Source organism: Equus quagga, chromosome 14, assembly GCF_021613505.1.
Source record: "Equus quagga isolate Etosha38 chromosome 14, UCLA_HA_Equagga_1.0, whole genome shotgun sequence".
Classification (NCBI taxonomy): domain Eukaryota; kingdom Metazoa; phylum Chordata; class Mammalia; order Perissodactyla; family Equidae; genus Equus; species Equus quagga.
This window is the reverse complement of record NC_060280.1, coordinates 95,604,788-95,617,630: the sequence shown is the minus strand read 5'-3', so window position 1 is coordinate 95,617,630 and position 12,843 is coordinate 95,604,788. Positions and strand designations below refer to the sequence as shown.

The 12,843-nt window shown below is 62.6% G+C and overlaps 2 protein-coding genes across 2 annotated transcripts in view; both read right to left on the bottom strand.

Moving 5' to 3' along the window:
- Positions 1 to 986, bottom strand: part of DIRAS1 (DIRAS family GTPase 1) — a 7,850-nt gene extending 6,864 nt beyond the window's left edge. Inside the window, exon 1 of the mRNA XM_046684932.1 lies at positions 868 to 986. The gene's annotated coding sequence lies outside the window, so the exon portion shown is untranslated. The remainder of the gene's footprint in view (positions 1 to 867) is intronic.
- A 5,326-nt stretch (positions 987 to 6,312) lies between these two features.
- Positions 6,313 to 11,719, bottom strand: SLC39A3 (solute carrier family 39 member 3). The gene is made up of 4 exons (XM_046685998.1): positions 11,665 to 11,719; positions 10,960 to 11,067; positions 10,015 to 10,342; positions 6,313 to 7,247 (listed from the first exon to the last, which is right to left on the bottom strand). Exons 3-4 carry the CDS (start codon positions 10,219 to 10,221, stop codon positions 6,513 to 6,515), a joined length of 942 nt encoding a protein of 313 aa, XP_046541954.1. The 5' UTR covers positions 10,222 to 10,342; positions 10,960 to 11,067; positions 11,665 to 11,719; the 3' UTR covers positions 6,313 to 6,512.
- Positions 11,720 to 12,843: the final 1,124 nt, after the last annotated feature.

Sequence of the window (12,843 nt, the reverse complement as noted above, 5' to 3'; positions counted from 1 at the left end):
GGGGGGGGGAGTGCGGAATGGATAAATAACCAACCAACAGAGGAGGCTCCAGAGGATGGGGCAAGGGGGGCGCACCTGGACACTCCCGCCCATCCCAGGGGCTTGGCCCTGGCCGGGGGGCGAGGGGAAGACTGAAGGAGGAAGCCAGCACTTGGTCCGGGTTGGTGCCCCTAAGGCAGCCCACCCAGCGGGAGATGGCAGGGGGCCCCTGGTGAGTCTGGGGGCCGGCAGGGAATGGGTTTGGGGTTTGCTGGTAGGAAATGTGTCTCTTCCTCTAGTAGGAGTTGTCTCTGAGAATAAACGTTTCCCTTTGGGAAGTGTGTGCGCACTGGACGCATCTGTGTGTCCACGTTCAGGGCAGCAAGATACCCTCACCACCCCCGGGAGGTGACCCGAGGGGACACAGGCTCATGACAGAGGAGAGTGGATCCTGGGGTGCAGCAACCAGACCAGGCGTGGGTGTGAGACAGCCCCAGGCCCCAAGCCTGTTGGAGGAAGGCGCCCCTTGAAGGGGAGGCTGTCCCTATGATGCCATGAGGAGGGACTTTCTGGGGTCAGAGCAGATGGAGGGTGAAAGAGGCTCTTTGGGAGGTGGTGAGCTCCCTGTCATGAGATGTATGAGCAGATGAGCCCCTCTGGCTTTTGGCTGCTTGGTTCTTGCTGACGCACCATCTCCGTGGCTCTGACTGAGGCAGATCCTTCCTGCACCCTTGGAGATATGGGTGGGCACTGCCCCCAAGACCACCCGGCTCCCCCAGAGGCTGGGCCACTGAGGCTTGTCCAGCTTCTGGGGCTTGAAGTGCCCCACTTCTCCCTGATTCGCCCCTCCGCTGCATCCCCAGGCCTCTCCCGCCTGGACCATCCCACCTGCCTCCTTTCTGGCCTCCCAGGATGGCCCCCTCCAGCCCTCCTTCCATTCCGGCATTCACCGCCCAGCCTCCGATGTGGGCCTCTGCTGCTCTAACGCCTCCCGTGGCTCCCTTCACCGCCGGCTCAAGGTCCAGCTTCCCAGCCTGGCGTTCAGGTTCCTCTGAGACCCACGGGAGCTCTCCTATTGGTTCCCCATCCTCCCCCAGCCACCTGGAGCTGTTCCCAGGCCACTCCTCCCTCCTGCCCTGTCCTTGGCCCCGTGGGCACCTCAGAGTATGGCATGGCCCCAGCCCCTCATCCACCAGAGATGGAGACAGCCCCGTGAGCAGACATCCTGGCTTCTGACCTGGGTCCTCACGTCATCCCTGGCCAAGGGCCCCTCTGAGCCTCAGTTTCCCCACTGATGAATGAGGATTGCTGTTGTCTCGCCTCAGAGGGTTGCTGGGGACAAACAGGTGTGACATCCACATCCGAGGGGCTGCGGGCCCACAAGCGCTCAGGCAGCCCTGCTCCCTCCCACGCTGCCTGCCTTGGTCTCCTGAGTGACGGGCCGGCGGCGCTGGGCCGGGCCTCTGGCCTCTGGCCGGCTCCCTGGCTCCTCCGGGCGCCAGCCCAGGCCGGGCCAGGCTGACTCATGCGTAGGAGCGTGGGCACAGGCGGCAGTTCCACTCTGCGGCGGCTATTTATAGCTCCCAGGCCCGGCTCTCGGCCTTGGGAGCCAGGGGAGGACAGGCCCAGAGTCCCCTCTTCAGCTTCCTGGAGGCACGGGGCCCAAACCACCACCAGAGCACCCCAAACTAAGTCGGTGGTACCCCTTCCCCATGGCCGGCTGGCAGAGCTTGGCCTTCGTGAGGGAGAGCACCCTTGTGTGCGTGTTGGGAATCGCCAGCTCTGCCCACTCCAGAACCTGAGGCTCAGAGAAGGGAAGCAGCTCGTCGGAGGTGGCCCAGCTGGGAAGGGGCTGAGCTGAGGCTGGAACTCAGTCCACCAGGCTCTGAAGCCACAACCCAGCTTTCTGGCTGTCCCTGGCTGTCGGGGGGCCTGGCCTGGGGACCCGCACCTGGCCTCCAGCCGTCCCTGTCCTAGAGAAGTCCTCTCAAGTGCAAGGGGCAGCCGTTCACCTGCACATCCGAGCTCCTCGCCTGGCCCCACGGCCCATGGGACTTCTCCCCTCCCCAGTCGCCCCGGCAGGACCACCCCGGCCTCTCGAGTAGTGCCCGCCGCTCCCCCGGTCCAGCGTGGCTGCCTGGTGGGAGGAAGGCAGCTGGGTCACATCGTCCGCCCACTCTGTGCTCCGGGATCAGTGCCATCACTCTGGCCACGCAGACGCTGGACACAATGGCCTCTCACAGATGCAGTCCGGCCACCCAGGTTTTTTGTTTGTTTGCTTTCAAGTTTGGTGTCAACATTTAAAAATAAGGAGGTCACTTGTGGAAACCCAGTGTGCCTTGAAAAAACGAATGGGCTGACGCGTGCGAGCTGGAATCCTTCCTGCCGGCATCTGGGGGAGCTGGACCCCAGCCCAGGGTGGAAGACGCTGGTTCCCCATGGGAGCCACCTGCCTGGCCCCAGGAGGTGGCCTGGGACTTCCCCTCAACGGATACACCCCTGCAACCCATGGGGCTTTTCACAGAGAGACGGGGCAGCTTCGGGGGGGACCGTGCCATGCGGAGACCTCAGGGCCTTTGCAGGGGCCGCTCGCTCTGCCAGAAAAGCTCTTCCCCCGTCTTCTTGTGACTCACATGTGGCCCCCGGAGATTTCCTCTCTGACCACGCTGCTAAAGTAGTCCTTGTCTTCATTTGCTGTCCTGTCTTCAGGGCACTTGCTGCGACATGATATTGCATTATGTGTTCACATATCACCTGTCATTAGGATGTGAGCTGTCTTGCCTTCTAGGGCAGCGGGTCTCACCCGGCGGTGACTCTGCCCCCAGGGGACACTGGGCCATGCCTGGGGACATCTGTGGCTGTCACACTGGGGGAGCTCCTGGTATCGAGTGGATGGGGGCTGAGGATGCTGCTCAGCCTCCCGCAGCACCCAGGACGGGCCCCCTCCACCCCACAGATGGCCCCGATGTCAGCAGTGCTGGGGGAGAGAACTTGGAGCGAGGCAGTGGGTCTCCAACGTGCCCCCAGACCAGCAGAATCGGCATCACCTGGACACCTGGTAGAAATGCAGATTCCTGGCCCCTCGCCGGGCCCCAGCCGGGAATGCCGCTCCCATCCCACACGGCACAGGACGGCCCCGAATGTCCACAGGTCCGAGGTGGAGAGGCCCTGTTCTAGGGGCCAGCTCGTCGGGCCAGAGTGGCTGGACCTGAACCAGCTCCAAGGGAGGCCCAGCCGGTCCCTCGAGGCAGAGAGCCTGCCGACCGTGGCAGCTGTCCACTTTGGCCTACATGCAGCGCCTCAGCTGTGCATCCCATGCACTGAGGAAGTGGGGCCCTGACCTGCCCATCTGCCCACCTCAGTCCTCTGCGGCCAGGCTGGGCACACAGCAATCGCTCCGGCCCTTGGGCAGAACGCCGCAGCCTGCCATGCCTTCCTGCCCCGGAAGCTGCAGACGCCTGGGGGGGCATGGACACAGCGGGTCTCCGAGCTCCAGCCCGCTCTGGCCTCAGCACCCTGGCAGCTGGAGAAGAGGTCTAGGGTCTTCACAGAACACCCCCCATGCTCTGCCGCGGCCCGCTCTGCCCTCGGGAGTCCAGTCCCCTCCCTGCCAGCTCTGGGAAGGTCAGCTGGGTTGTCACTGGCTTTGTCCCGAAGCTGACGGACAGCTGGGGTGCACGCCCCTCTCTCCCGGGCAGGGCCGAGGGTCTGAGCTGGTGGCCAGGGCAAGTCCAAAGGTGCTGTGGGCTGGGAGACACCATCCCGTCCGTCGCCTGCTTTTCGGGCCCGAAAGACACAGACAGGCCGGGAACTGCCGCTCCCCTCCCCGCCACGCGCTAATAAGTTCTCCTGCAGAATCGCAAACACCACACAACAGAAGCCCCGACACGCTGTTATTACGGTTGATTCAACCCGAGGGGCATGGGTGCCGCCTCCTAATTTTCTCCTCTTTTGTCTCCAGATGGAGGAGGGGAATCCGGTTGACTCCATCCAGCTGTCACCTGTGCTGGGAGCCCCCTCACTGAGCAGACCGAGGAGGGTGGGGGGCTGGCACAGGGGCTTCCTGGTGAAGGTGACACTCCAGCAGGCTCGGCCCAGGATGGAGCGCTCTGCACCCAGAGCTCTGAATGGCACCCCGCCCCGTGCACCCCCACAACCCTCCCCTCCAGGGAGCCTGCCGGTCAGGGCCAAGAGAAGCCTGGCTGAGCAGGTGGCCGGGGGCGGCCTTGACCCACCCAGACGCATGGGGACAAAGGTGCTGTTTGGTGTTAGTGGTCAGGGTTTTGTTTTTTTAAACAAAGCTGATTGTGCTATTTGGGGACGGTGGCGTCCAAGCTGTGCCTGGTGGTGGCCGAGAGCGTTGGACAGTCCATCAGCAGGCGTCACCTCCCTCTCCTCTGTCTCTTTCACCTACAGACTTTCAAAGCCAACTGGCCCCTGTCTGTGACCCGCCATCACTCCATGTGAATTAGGGAGGATTTCTCCCCTTAGCATTGCGGACATGGGGGCCAGGTCACTCTCTGTGGGGGGCCATCCTGGGCACTGTGGGAGGCTGAGCAGCATCCCTGGCGCCACCCACTCGATGCCAGGAGCACCCCCAGTGTGACAACCACAGACATCCCCACACATCACCAGTGTCCCTTGGGGGCAGAATCGCCTGGAAAGAGAACCACAGAGTTAGCAGAAGACCCCTGAGCAGGAGGAATCTACTTTCACTGGCCAGGTGACATTTCCTTGATGTCGCAAAGTTGCAGAGTGGGATGAAGCCTTTTGGGGCCAACATCCATTTTTGTGGCGGGGGCTGGTCCAGGGCCCCAGGTGGTGACCAATCTGCAGGCTTATTCAAGGAAAAGCCCATCACCACCACCGGTGCCTCCACCCCGTCCCCACCCTGTCCCCCGCCCGGCCCCGTCCCACTGGCCACCGCCCCTGGTGAAGGCAGGCTCCGGAAACTGGCGGCTCCACAGCAACCCACCCACCCGGGACAAAGGCTGATGTGGTGGAACCTCCGGGTTCGCCGGCGGAGTGAAGGGGGGCAGGCGGAGGCCAGCCACACTGGGTTTAGGATGCAGCAGAGATGACGTTTCCACACCCACGGGGGTCATCTTCCAGGCCCGGGGGCCGGGTCAGGCCATGTGGGGTTCATGTGGGTCCCCGGTAAGAGATTCAGACAGAAGGTCCTGGAAATGGGGGCGTCTCAGACATACGTCCCTGCTCCCCCAGACTCTGGTAGCGACACTGATGGAGGCCAGGGCCATGGTGAAGGTCACGTCCCCTCGTGCCTCGTGCCTGGCAGGGCCCACCCCTGGGGCGCCCACCCTTGGACAAGCAATTAGCCGCTCCTGGAACTCCCAACCTGGCCAGAGTGACGGAATGGAGGCCCCTCCGAGCCCAGGGCCCAGGGGCCAGTCCTTGTCGGGGGGGCTTAAACGGCCCCAGTGCAGCAGCCGGTGCTCCTGGCATGGGAGGGGCGGCGGGCCCTGAGCGAGGCACAGGAAGGATTCGGGATTCTCGAAGGGCGCGCACCGGGGGCCCGTGCGCCCTCCTGCTGAGCCTGCCACGGCTGCGAGCCAGACACAGCAAAGTCCCCAGGGACAGGCTCGCCCCTGACTCGCTCCCGGAGGCAGCGGCCAGGTTGCCCCAACAACAGGCGGCTAACGAGAGGTTGCCACGGAGCCAGGCCGAAGGTTTCCGCCAGCCCGACACTCGGCTGCGAGACTCCTGCGCCCTGAGGCCCAGAGCGCCAGGGAGTTTGTGTGTCCGGTGGGGGTAATCGCGTGGCGCAGCCCCTGCCCCTCAGCCTGGGGGAGTCCGTCCTGCTCTGGAGACCCTGGCCGCACCCAGGGCTGAGATCTGACGGCCAAGCTGCCCCTTGGCCCCACCCCACCCCCGTTCCCAGAGGAAACGAGATGCTCACCTGGCCCAGAGGCCCTCCCAGCCCCCACAGAGAGCAACCCCCCCATGCAGGGGCGCCGCACCAGAAGGCTGGGACAGGGTGGCCCTGAGGTACCCGGGAGCCCAGGAGGCACAGCCTCAAGGGGCCCGAGTTTCAGAGGCGCCACATCTCACTGTGGAATGGAGTGAAGCCGTCCGGGGCGTCGCGTCACAGCGGCTGGAACCGCGGATAACCCTGGCCGCCATGTTCCCCACCTTCCATAGGGCTCAGAGGGGAGGCCGGGGGCGTGGAGGGTGTAAGGCGCCAGAGGACAGAGGCCTCATCGTCGGTTGGGGGTGTGCGGGGGATGGGAAGGCTCGTCCTGACCCCATCTGGACGCCCGAGGTTGACACGGCCACACGGCTTTGGTAAATACTTTTAAGAGAAGTATTTTTAAAAGTAGTAATAGTCCCCCGAGGCTCAGGGGGTGGGATGTGGGGCACGGCCTGGTGCCAGGCAGCTCTTCTGTGCTCAGGTGGCAGCCAGGGGCTGAACACCCCCTTGGGGGGATGTGGGGCTGGGGGACGGGGCTTGTGTCCGGCCTGGGGCTCCTGGCGAGCTCCAGCTGGGCGGGGCAACCACGACAGCGACAGGCCGCTCACCACTTGAGGAAGACCATGCCGGCCAGGACGGCATAGCCCAGCACCAGGAAGAGGACTTTGAGCAAGCGGTCGTTCTTCCCCTCCAGCTCCTTCGCCAGGATCTCGAAGAAGGTGACGAAGAGAAACGTGCCGCCCGCCAGGCCCTGCAGCAGGACTGAGGCTACGCTGCTGGGCACGCCCTGGGCGCTCTCGATGCCCAGCCCGATGCTGATGCCCAGCGGGATCATGGCGCTCACGGTGACGGCCAGCTTGGCCGCGTCCCTCAGGGACATGGAGCTCCTGGCCATGCTGATGCCCAGGGCCACGGCCACCAGCGTCTCATGGACGGCCACCCCCACGAACAGGCTCGCCACCTTCTCGCCCTCCTCCTGCAGGCCCAGCGCCAGGCCCTCGAAGACGGAGTGGGCCGACAGGGCGAAGACCAGGCTGAGCAGGCGCAGGGGGCTGGAGCTCGACAGCTCCTGGACGCTCAGCCCGTGGCTGTGTGTGTGGGGTTCCACGTAGAGCGCGTGGCCCCGCGCGCCCCCCATGAAGGGGCTCTCGTACTCCGAGTCGCTGCCGGCGTCCGAGCCGGCGTTGAAGGTCTCCAGGTCGATGAAGGACGGCTTCTCCTTGCGGAAGGTCAGGACGAGCTGCTCGAGGAAGACGGTCAGGAAGAGGCCCAGCATCACGATGGTCTCGGCCAGCGGGTAGTCCGTGCTGATGTGCCCGAGACTCAGAACTTTCTGGAGCTGCAGCGGAGGGCGCGGGAGGCAGAGGGAGAGGGAGAGAAGAGAGAGACTCAGAGGCGCAGTGGCCGGGACCCCCACCGCCCGTGCAACAGGGTTCGTCAGACATCACTGCTCCGTGAGCACAGCACAGAAATACCCAATTCCGGGAAAAAGTTTAAAAAAAGGGGAGGGGGAGGCGGGTCCATCCTTGATGAGTTAAAAAACAACCCTATTACGAAGGGAATCGTGAGGCCTCATTACACCCACCACGTCAACCACCAATTCTAAAATACCGTGGCTGAAGCGTGGCCCCCAAGAGGTACGTCCACCCGGAGCCTCAGAGCGGGGCTTGATTTGGAAGAAGGGTCTTTGCAGACACAGTTAAGGTGCTGCGGGCTGAATCGTGCCCCTCGTGAGAGAAAACTCATATACTGAATTCTCCCAGGCCCCAGTACCTCAAAATGAGCCACATTTGGAGACGAGGACTTTAAAGAGGTGACTGAGTTAAGATGAGCCCGTCAGGATGGGCCCGGATCCCACAGGACTGGTGTCCTTCTAAGAGGAAGAGACATGGGGACCACAACGTGAAGAGGCAGCAAGAGGACGGCCGTCTGCAGGGCGAGGAGAGAGGAGCAGAAGGACCCAGCCCTGCGGGCACCCTGACCTCGACCCTGGCTGGCCTCCGCCACTGTCACAGCCGCCAGCTTTCCAGGCCCCGAGGCCTGTGTGGGCTCTGCTTCCGTATCACACAAGGGGGCTCTTTGCCAGAGGTCTTCCCATCACTCGGACCTCCCGGGACAAGGCGCTGAGAAGGAATATGAGGCTCGCCGGCCCCTTGGGCCACCCCCATCGGATCCCTGAGCCAGCGCCGTCCGACAGAACTTTCTGGATGATGGAAATGTTCTCTATCTGTGCTGTCGGATACGGAAGCCACGAGCCACACGTGGCTCATGAGGACTTGAAAAGTGGCCGGTGTGGCTGAGGACTGACTGGTGCTTCGGTTTAAGGCACTGAAAGGACCAGCCAGGACGGCGAGAGGCGGCCACCCTGGACAGCAGCGCGGCTCTGGAAGTGGGCCAGCAGAGCCGGGGTTAACTTGCCCTGGAGTCGAAGGATGCTTGCGCACGCCAGGCTCAGTCCAGCCCTGCGGCCTCAGAGCGTGCTGTGGGCTCTGTCCAGAATGTTCCTCCTTCAGTTTGACTCACAGCTGGTTGATGCTCACTCACGCTTCGGGTCTCGGCTTACAAGTAATGTCCGAGTGTCCTCCCTAAACTAGCGCCTCATCGCTCCGCTCACAGCCCCCTCTTCCTTCCCGTCACAGCCTGTGCGCGCGCGCACACACACACAGAGCACTTCTCAACCGGGGCGGTCCTGCCCCTCCAGGGGACACCTGCAATGTCTGGAGACATTTCGGTTGTCATGGCTTGTGAGGGAGTTGACATCGGGGCCGGGTCCTCTCTGGGGGGCCGTCCTGGGCGCTGTGGGGGGTTAAGCAGCATCCCTGGCCCCACCCACTCGATGCGAGGAGCTCCCCCGGGGTGACAGCCACAGATGTCCCCAGACATGGCCCAGTGTCCCCTGGGGGCAGAGTCACCCCCAGATGAGCCCCTGTGCTGCAGTGGAAGGCTGTGTTCCGTGGAGAAGTCGTTTCATTCACTAAACATCTCACGGGGCCTCCAGGTGCCACCCGCAAAACGCCAGCTGGAGAAAAAGACTAGCTCCTCCCCAAGGGATAAACACGGATCAGGAAAGACAAGCAGACACACTGAAGCCACAGACTGTGGGGCTGGTCTCCCAGGGGGACTGAGCCGGGGGCTGAGGCTGAGGCTGGGGGATGGGGTGGGAGGAGGGACCTGACCCCTGGAGTTGAGGGGCGCCCGCGGGCAGGGGTGCGGCACAGAGCAGGTTGGGAAGGACCCTGAGAGGGCCCCTCCCCAGAAACGGACCCGGCCGAAGGTCAGCAGGGCCACGGCTGAGGGACCCAGCCCCGCGGTATCACCAGCACATGGTACGAATTTCCTGTGCCGCGTAACGAAGGAACACAAGCCAAGCAGCAGAAAACAACACAAGCATAAAACATCAGCTCACAGTTCCGAGTCCCAGAAACCAGGCACAGGTTCTGGCTCGCGGATGAAGCAAATGGCCACGCTGGGGAGGCCCACGTGGCAAGGAACCGAGGGCGGCCCCCAGCCAACAGCCAGGCGGGAACCAGGCCCTTGGTCTGACAACCAGCAAGGGACGGAACTGGATTCCACCACAGGCCCTCAGGAGCCACTCCATCCCCAGTCGAACCCTGAGCCGACACCACGGCCCAGCAGATACCTTGACAGCTGCCTCCTGAGAGCCTGGAGCAGGGGACCCAGCTCAGCAGTGCCCGGACTCCCAACCCACAGAGACTGTGAGATGACCAGCGCCTGTTGTTTTAAGATGCTAAATTTGTTCTAATTTGTCACGCAGCAGGAGCTAACTGATACGGGAGTTGCGGAAAGCCCGTCGTCGCCAGCTTCAGGACAAAGTGTACATTATCCGTGGTGGCTGGTCTGGTTAGGGAATGACGGATGAGCCCACCGGCTGGGACCCCAGGTCTAGTTTAAACCCCTTGATTACCAGATCAGGCCCAGAGAGGAGAAGCAACCAACTCATGGTCACACAGCAAATTCATTTTCGATTTCCCGTCACCTTTATAGGATCGAGGCCCCCATTGAGCTCGGTGTCAGTGATGAAAAAGCATCAGAGACCCTTGGCCACAAGGGGCCGGGGCTGCGGCCGCCACCCAGGGAGCCCTCACCTTCTCCCTGACGGCGGGCAGCAAAGCATTGAAGCACGTGGCCAGAAAGACCCCGCCTCCGAAGGTGTTGCAGACCGAGAGGATCTTTTTGGAGCGATGGGCCTTCTCAAAATCCGCCTCGATGATCTTCACGGGGAGCAGGGAGCCCAGCAGCATGAAGAAGAACATGCCCACCATGCAGAGGACCTTGGCCACCAACAGCTTCATCACGGCGGCTCGGGCGGCGCCAGGCGCTGCGGGGCCAAACCATGTGTGGGAGACGCTCCCCTCCCGCGACGCGCTACTGGGCCCCACCTCGCAGTGAGGGGCTCATGCCTCAGTCCAGCCGCTGTGAACACACACCGGGGGCGACCGCGTCAGCTGAGGGGTTCTCCGACCAGTTCTAGTGACCGAGTCCGTGATCCGCCCCCCCGACCCTGTCTGCCAACCCCTTCCAGGCCTGGCACACGTCACTGCCTCCTGCAGACGGCGCTGTCTGGTACAGCGGTCACCAGCCACCGGTCTCTGCTTAAATTCATTAAAATTAAAGAAAACGTAAAATTCAGCTCATCACTCGCACTACCCATATTTCAAGCGTCCAGGGGCCACCGTATCGGACAGCACAGACAGAGAACATCTCCATCATTGCAGAACGTTCTAGAGGGTGGTGCCGCCTCACTGCTTTCCCCAAGGCCCCTACATGCAACCCAAACGCTTCACCCTGAGGCGAAGGCTCTGTAGCACGGCTCCTGCATCCCCTCAGCCCACTCGGGCCTCTGTGGTCCTTGAACATGCCAAGCCTCAGGGCCTTTGCACGGGTTGTTCTCTCCACCCAGAACCCTTCCCTCCCACGACCTTCCAACGATGTCTTGTCTTTCAGGTCACTGCCTCTGGGACCCCCCCTCCCCATCCGGGTAGGGCCTCCCCCAGCCGACCCCTGCCCTAAACCGTATCCCTTGTACCCACCGTACGACCTGGCCCAGAACAGATGCTCAGTAACCTGAACGGATGGAAGAGCTGAAGCATGTGGATACTTTACATGACTCGAGGGGCCCAAGTGGAGCCGGCTGCGCCCTGGACACAAGAATGTCACCGTTAGGACGAGGGACCTCGGCAGCTCCCGCCTTTAGGTCGCCCCCACCCCACCCCGACCTTCTGGTTCTCACTGCCCATGCCCCCAGCACACTGAGCCCTTCAGATGCCACCTCCTTCCCTGCCATTATTTATGGAGAACCACATCATGGAAAGTCCCTGGATGTCCTCACTCGCTCGAGGCTGCGACCTCCGCGGGGGGCGGGAGTCTGTCTTCCCCAGGGCCAAAGCCAGGTACACAGCAGGCGCACAATAAGTACCTGCCGGGTGTCCGGATGCCCCAGTCTGCGGAGTGGGGGCGAGGGTGGCCTGGAGGCTCTCAAACCGGGGGCAGAGGGGGCAGGGCAGAGGCGGGGGCGGGCTCATGCATGCATGCATGTATTCATTCGTTCGTTCATTCATTCATTCATTCCCGGCACGCATTGAGCGCCTGCTGTGTGCCCCGCGCTGCACCCCGCGCCCCGCGGAGGGCGAGGCCCACCCGGTCCCGCCCGAGAGGGGACAGTCCGCGCTCGGCCGTGGCAGCCGGATGCAAACCTCGCCGACAACGGCCCCCGGCCCTGCCCGGCCCGCACCCACCTCCGCCGGGCCCCCGCCGGCGCAGCCCGCCGCTCAACCGCCGCGCGGTCTCGACCCCACCGCCGCGCTCCTGGTCGGCGCGCCGCGCCCACGCCCCGCCCACGGCCCTGCCCATTGGCCGCCCCGAGCCCCGCGGGGCGAGCGCGCCGCGCCATTGGCTGCTGCAGCTGCCACTCCTCCCGCGACCCCACCCCTCCTACCTGCACGGGAAAGGAGTTTCCTCCCGCTGAGCGGCGGGTCCAGCCACCAGGCGTTTCCGGCGGGAAACTCCGACCTTAGAGGAAGGATTCCGGAAGGGTTGGGCTTCCCAGAGCTGTCCAGGGGCCCCTGGTGCTGAATCCCGCTGGCATCCCGGCTTGGCCACGGACGGGAATCAAGCTCCTCCGGCAGCCCGACCTGGGAGCGTCCTCGCTGCTGATGCCCTGTCCGTCGGCTTCAGAAGCAGATTCATTGGTTCAGCATCCCTGCCTACTATGTGCCAGGACGTTTTCTAGGACAACATCTGTGAGCGAATCAAAGATCTCCTCCCTTTTGGACGTTCTAGGAGAAGACACGGAAAATAGTCGATAAACATAATAAGTGATGGGATTATGTCAGAAGGCGACAAGTGCTCTGGAATCATAGAGTCCCGTAGGGGCTATCAGGAGTGCTGGGTGGGGGGTTGCTATTTTAAATAAGATGCTCGAATAGACCTCATAGAGAAAGAGATATTTGGGCAAAGACTATAACGTGGAGAAGTTGGTCAAGCCGATAGATGGAAGCAGAGAGCTCCACGCAGAAGCAACTGAGGGTGCGAAGGCCCCGGCCCGAGGCAGGAGTGTGCAAGAATGCTAGTGTGGCCAACACACGGTGAGGCGGGAAGTGTATTTGGAGGTAGATCATTAAGGGCCTTGAAAGGACTTTAAGGGAATGGAGACCCATTGCTGAGTCTGGATCAGAGATGTTAACAGGTCTAGCATATTTTTTTTTTTTTTATTAATGTTATGATGGATTACAAGCTTGTGAAATTTCAGTTGTACATTTTTGTTAGTCATGTTGTGGGTACACCTCTTCCCCCTCCGTACCCTCCCCCCACCCCCCCCTTTTCCCTGGTAACCCCCGATCGGATCTCCTTCTCAATATACTAATTTCCACCTATGAGTGGAGTCATATAGAGTTCGTCTTTCTCTGACTGACTTA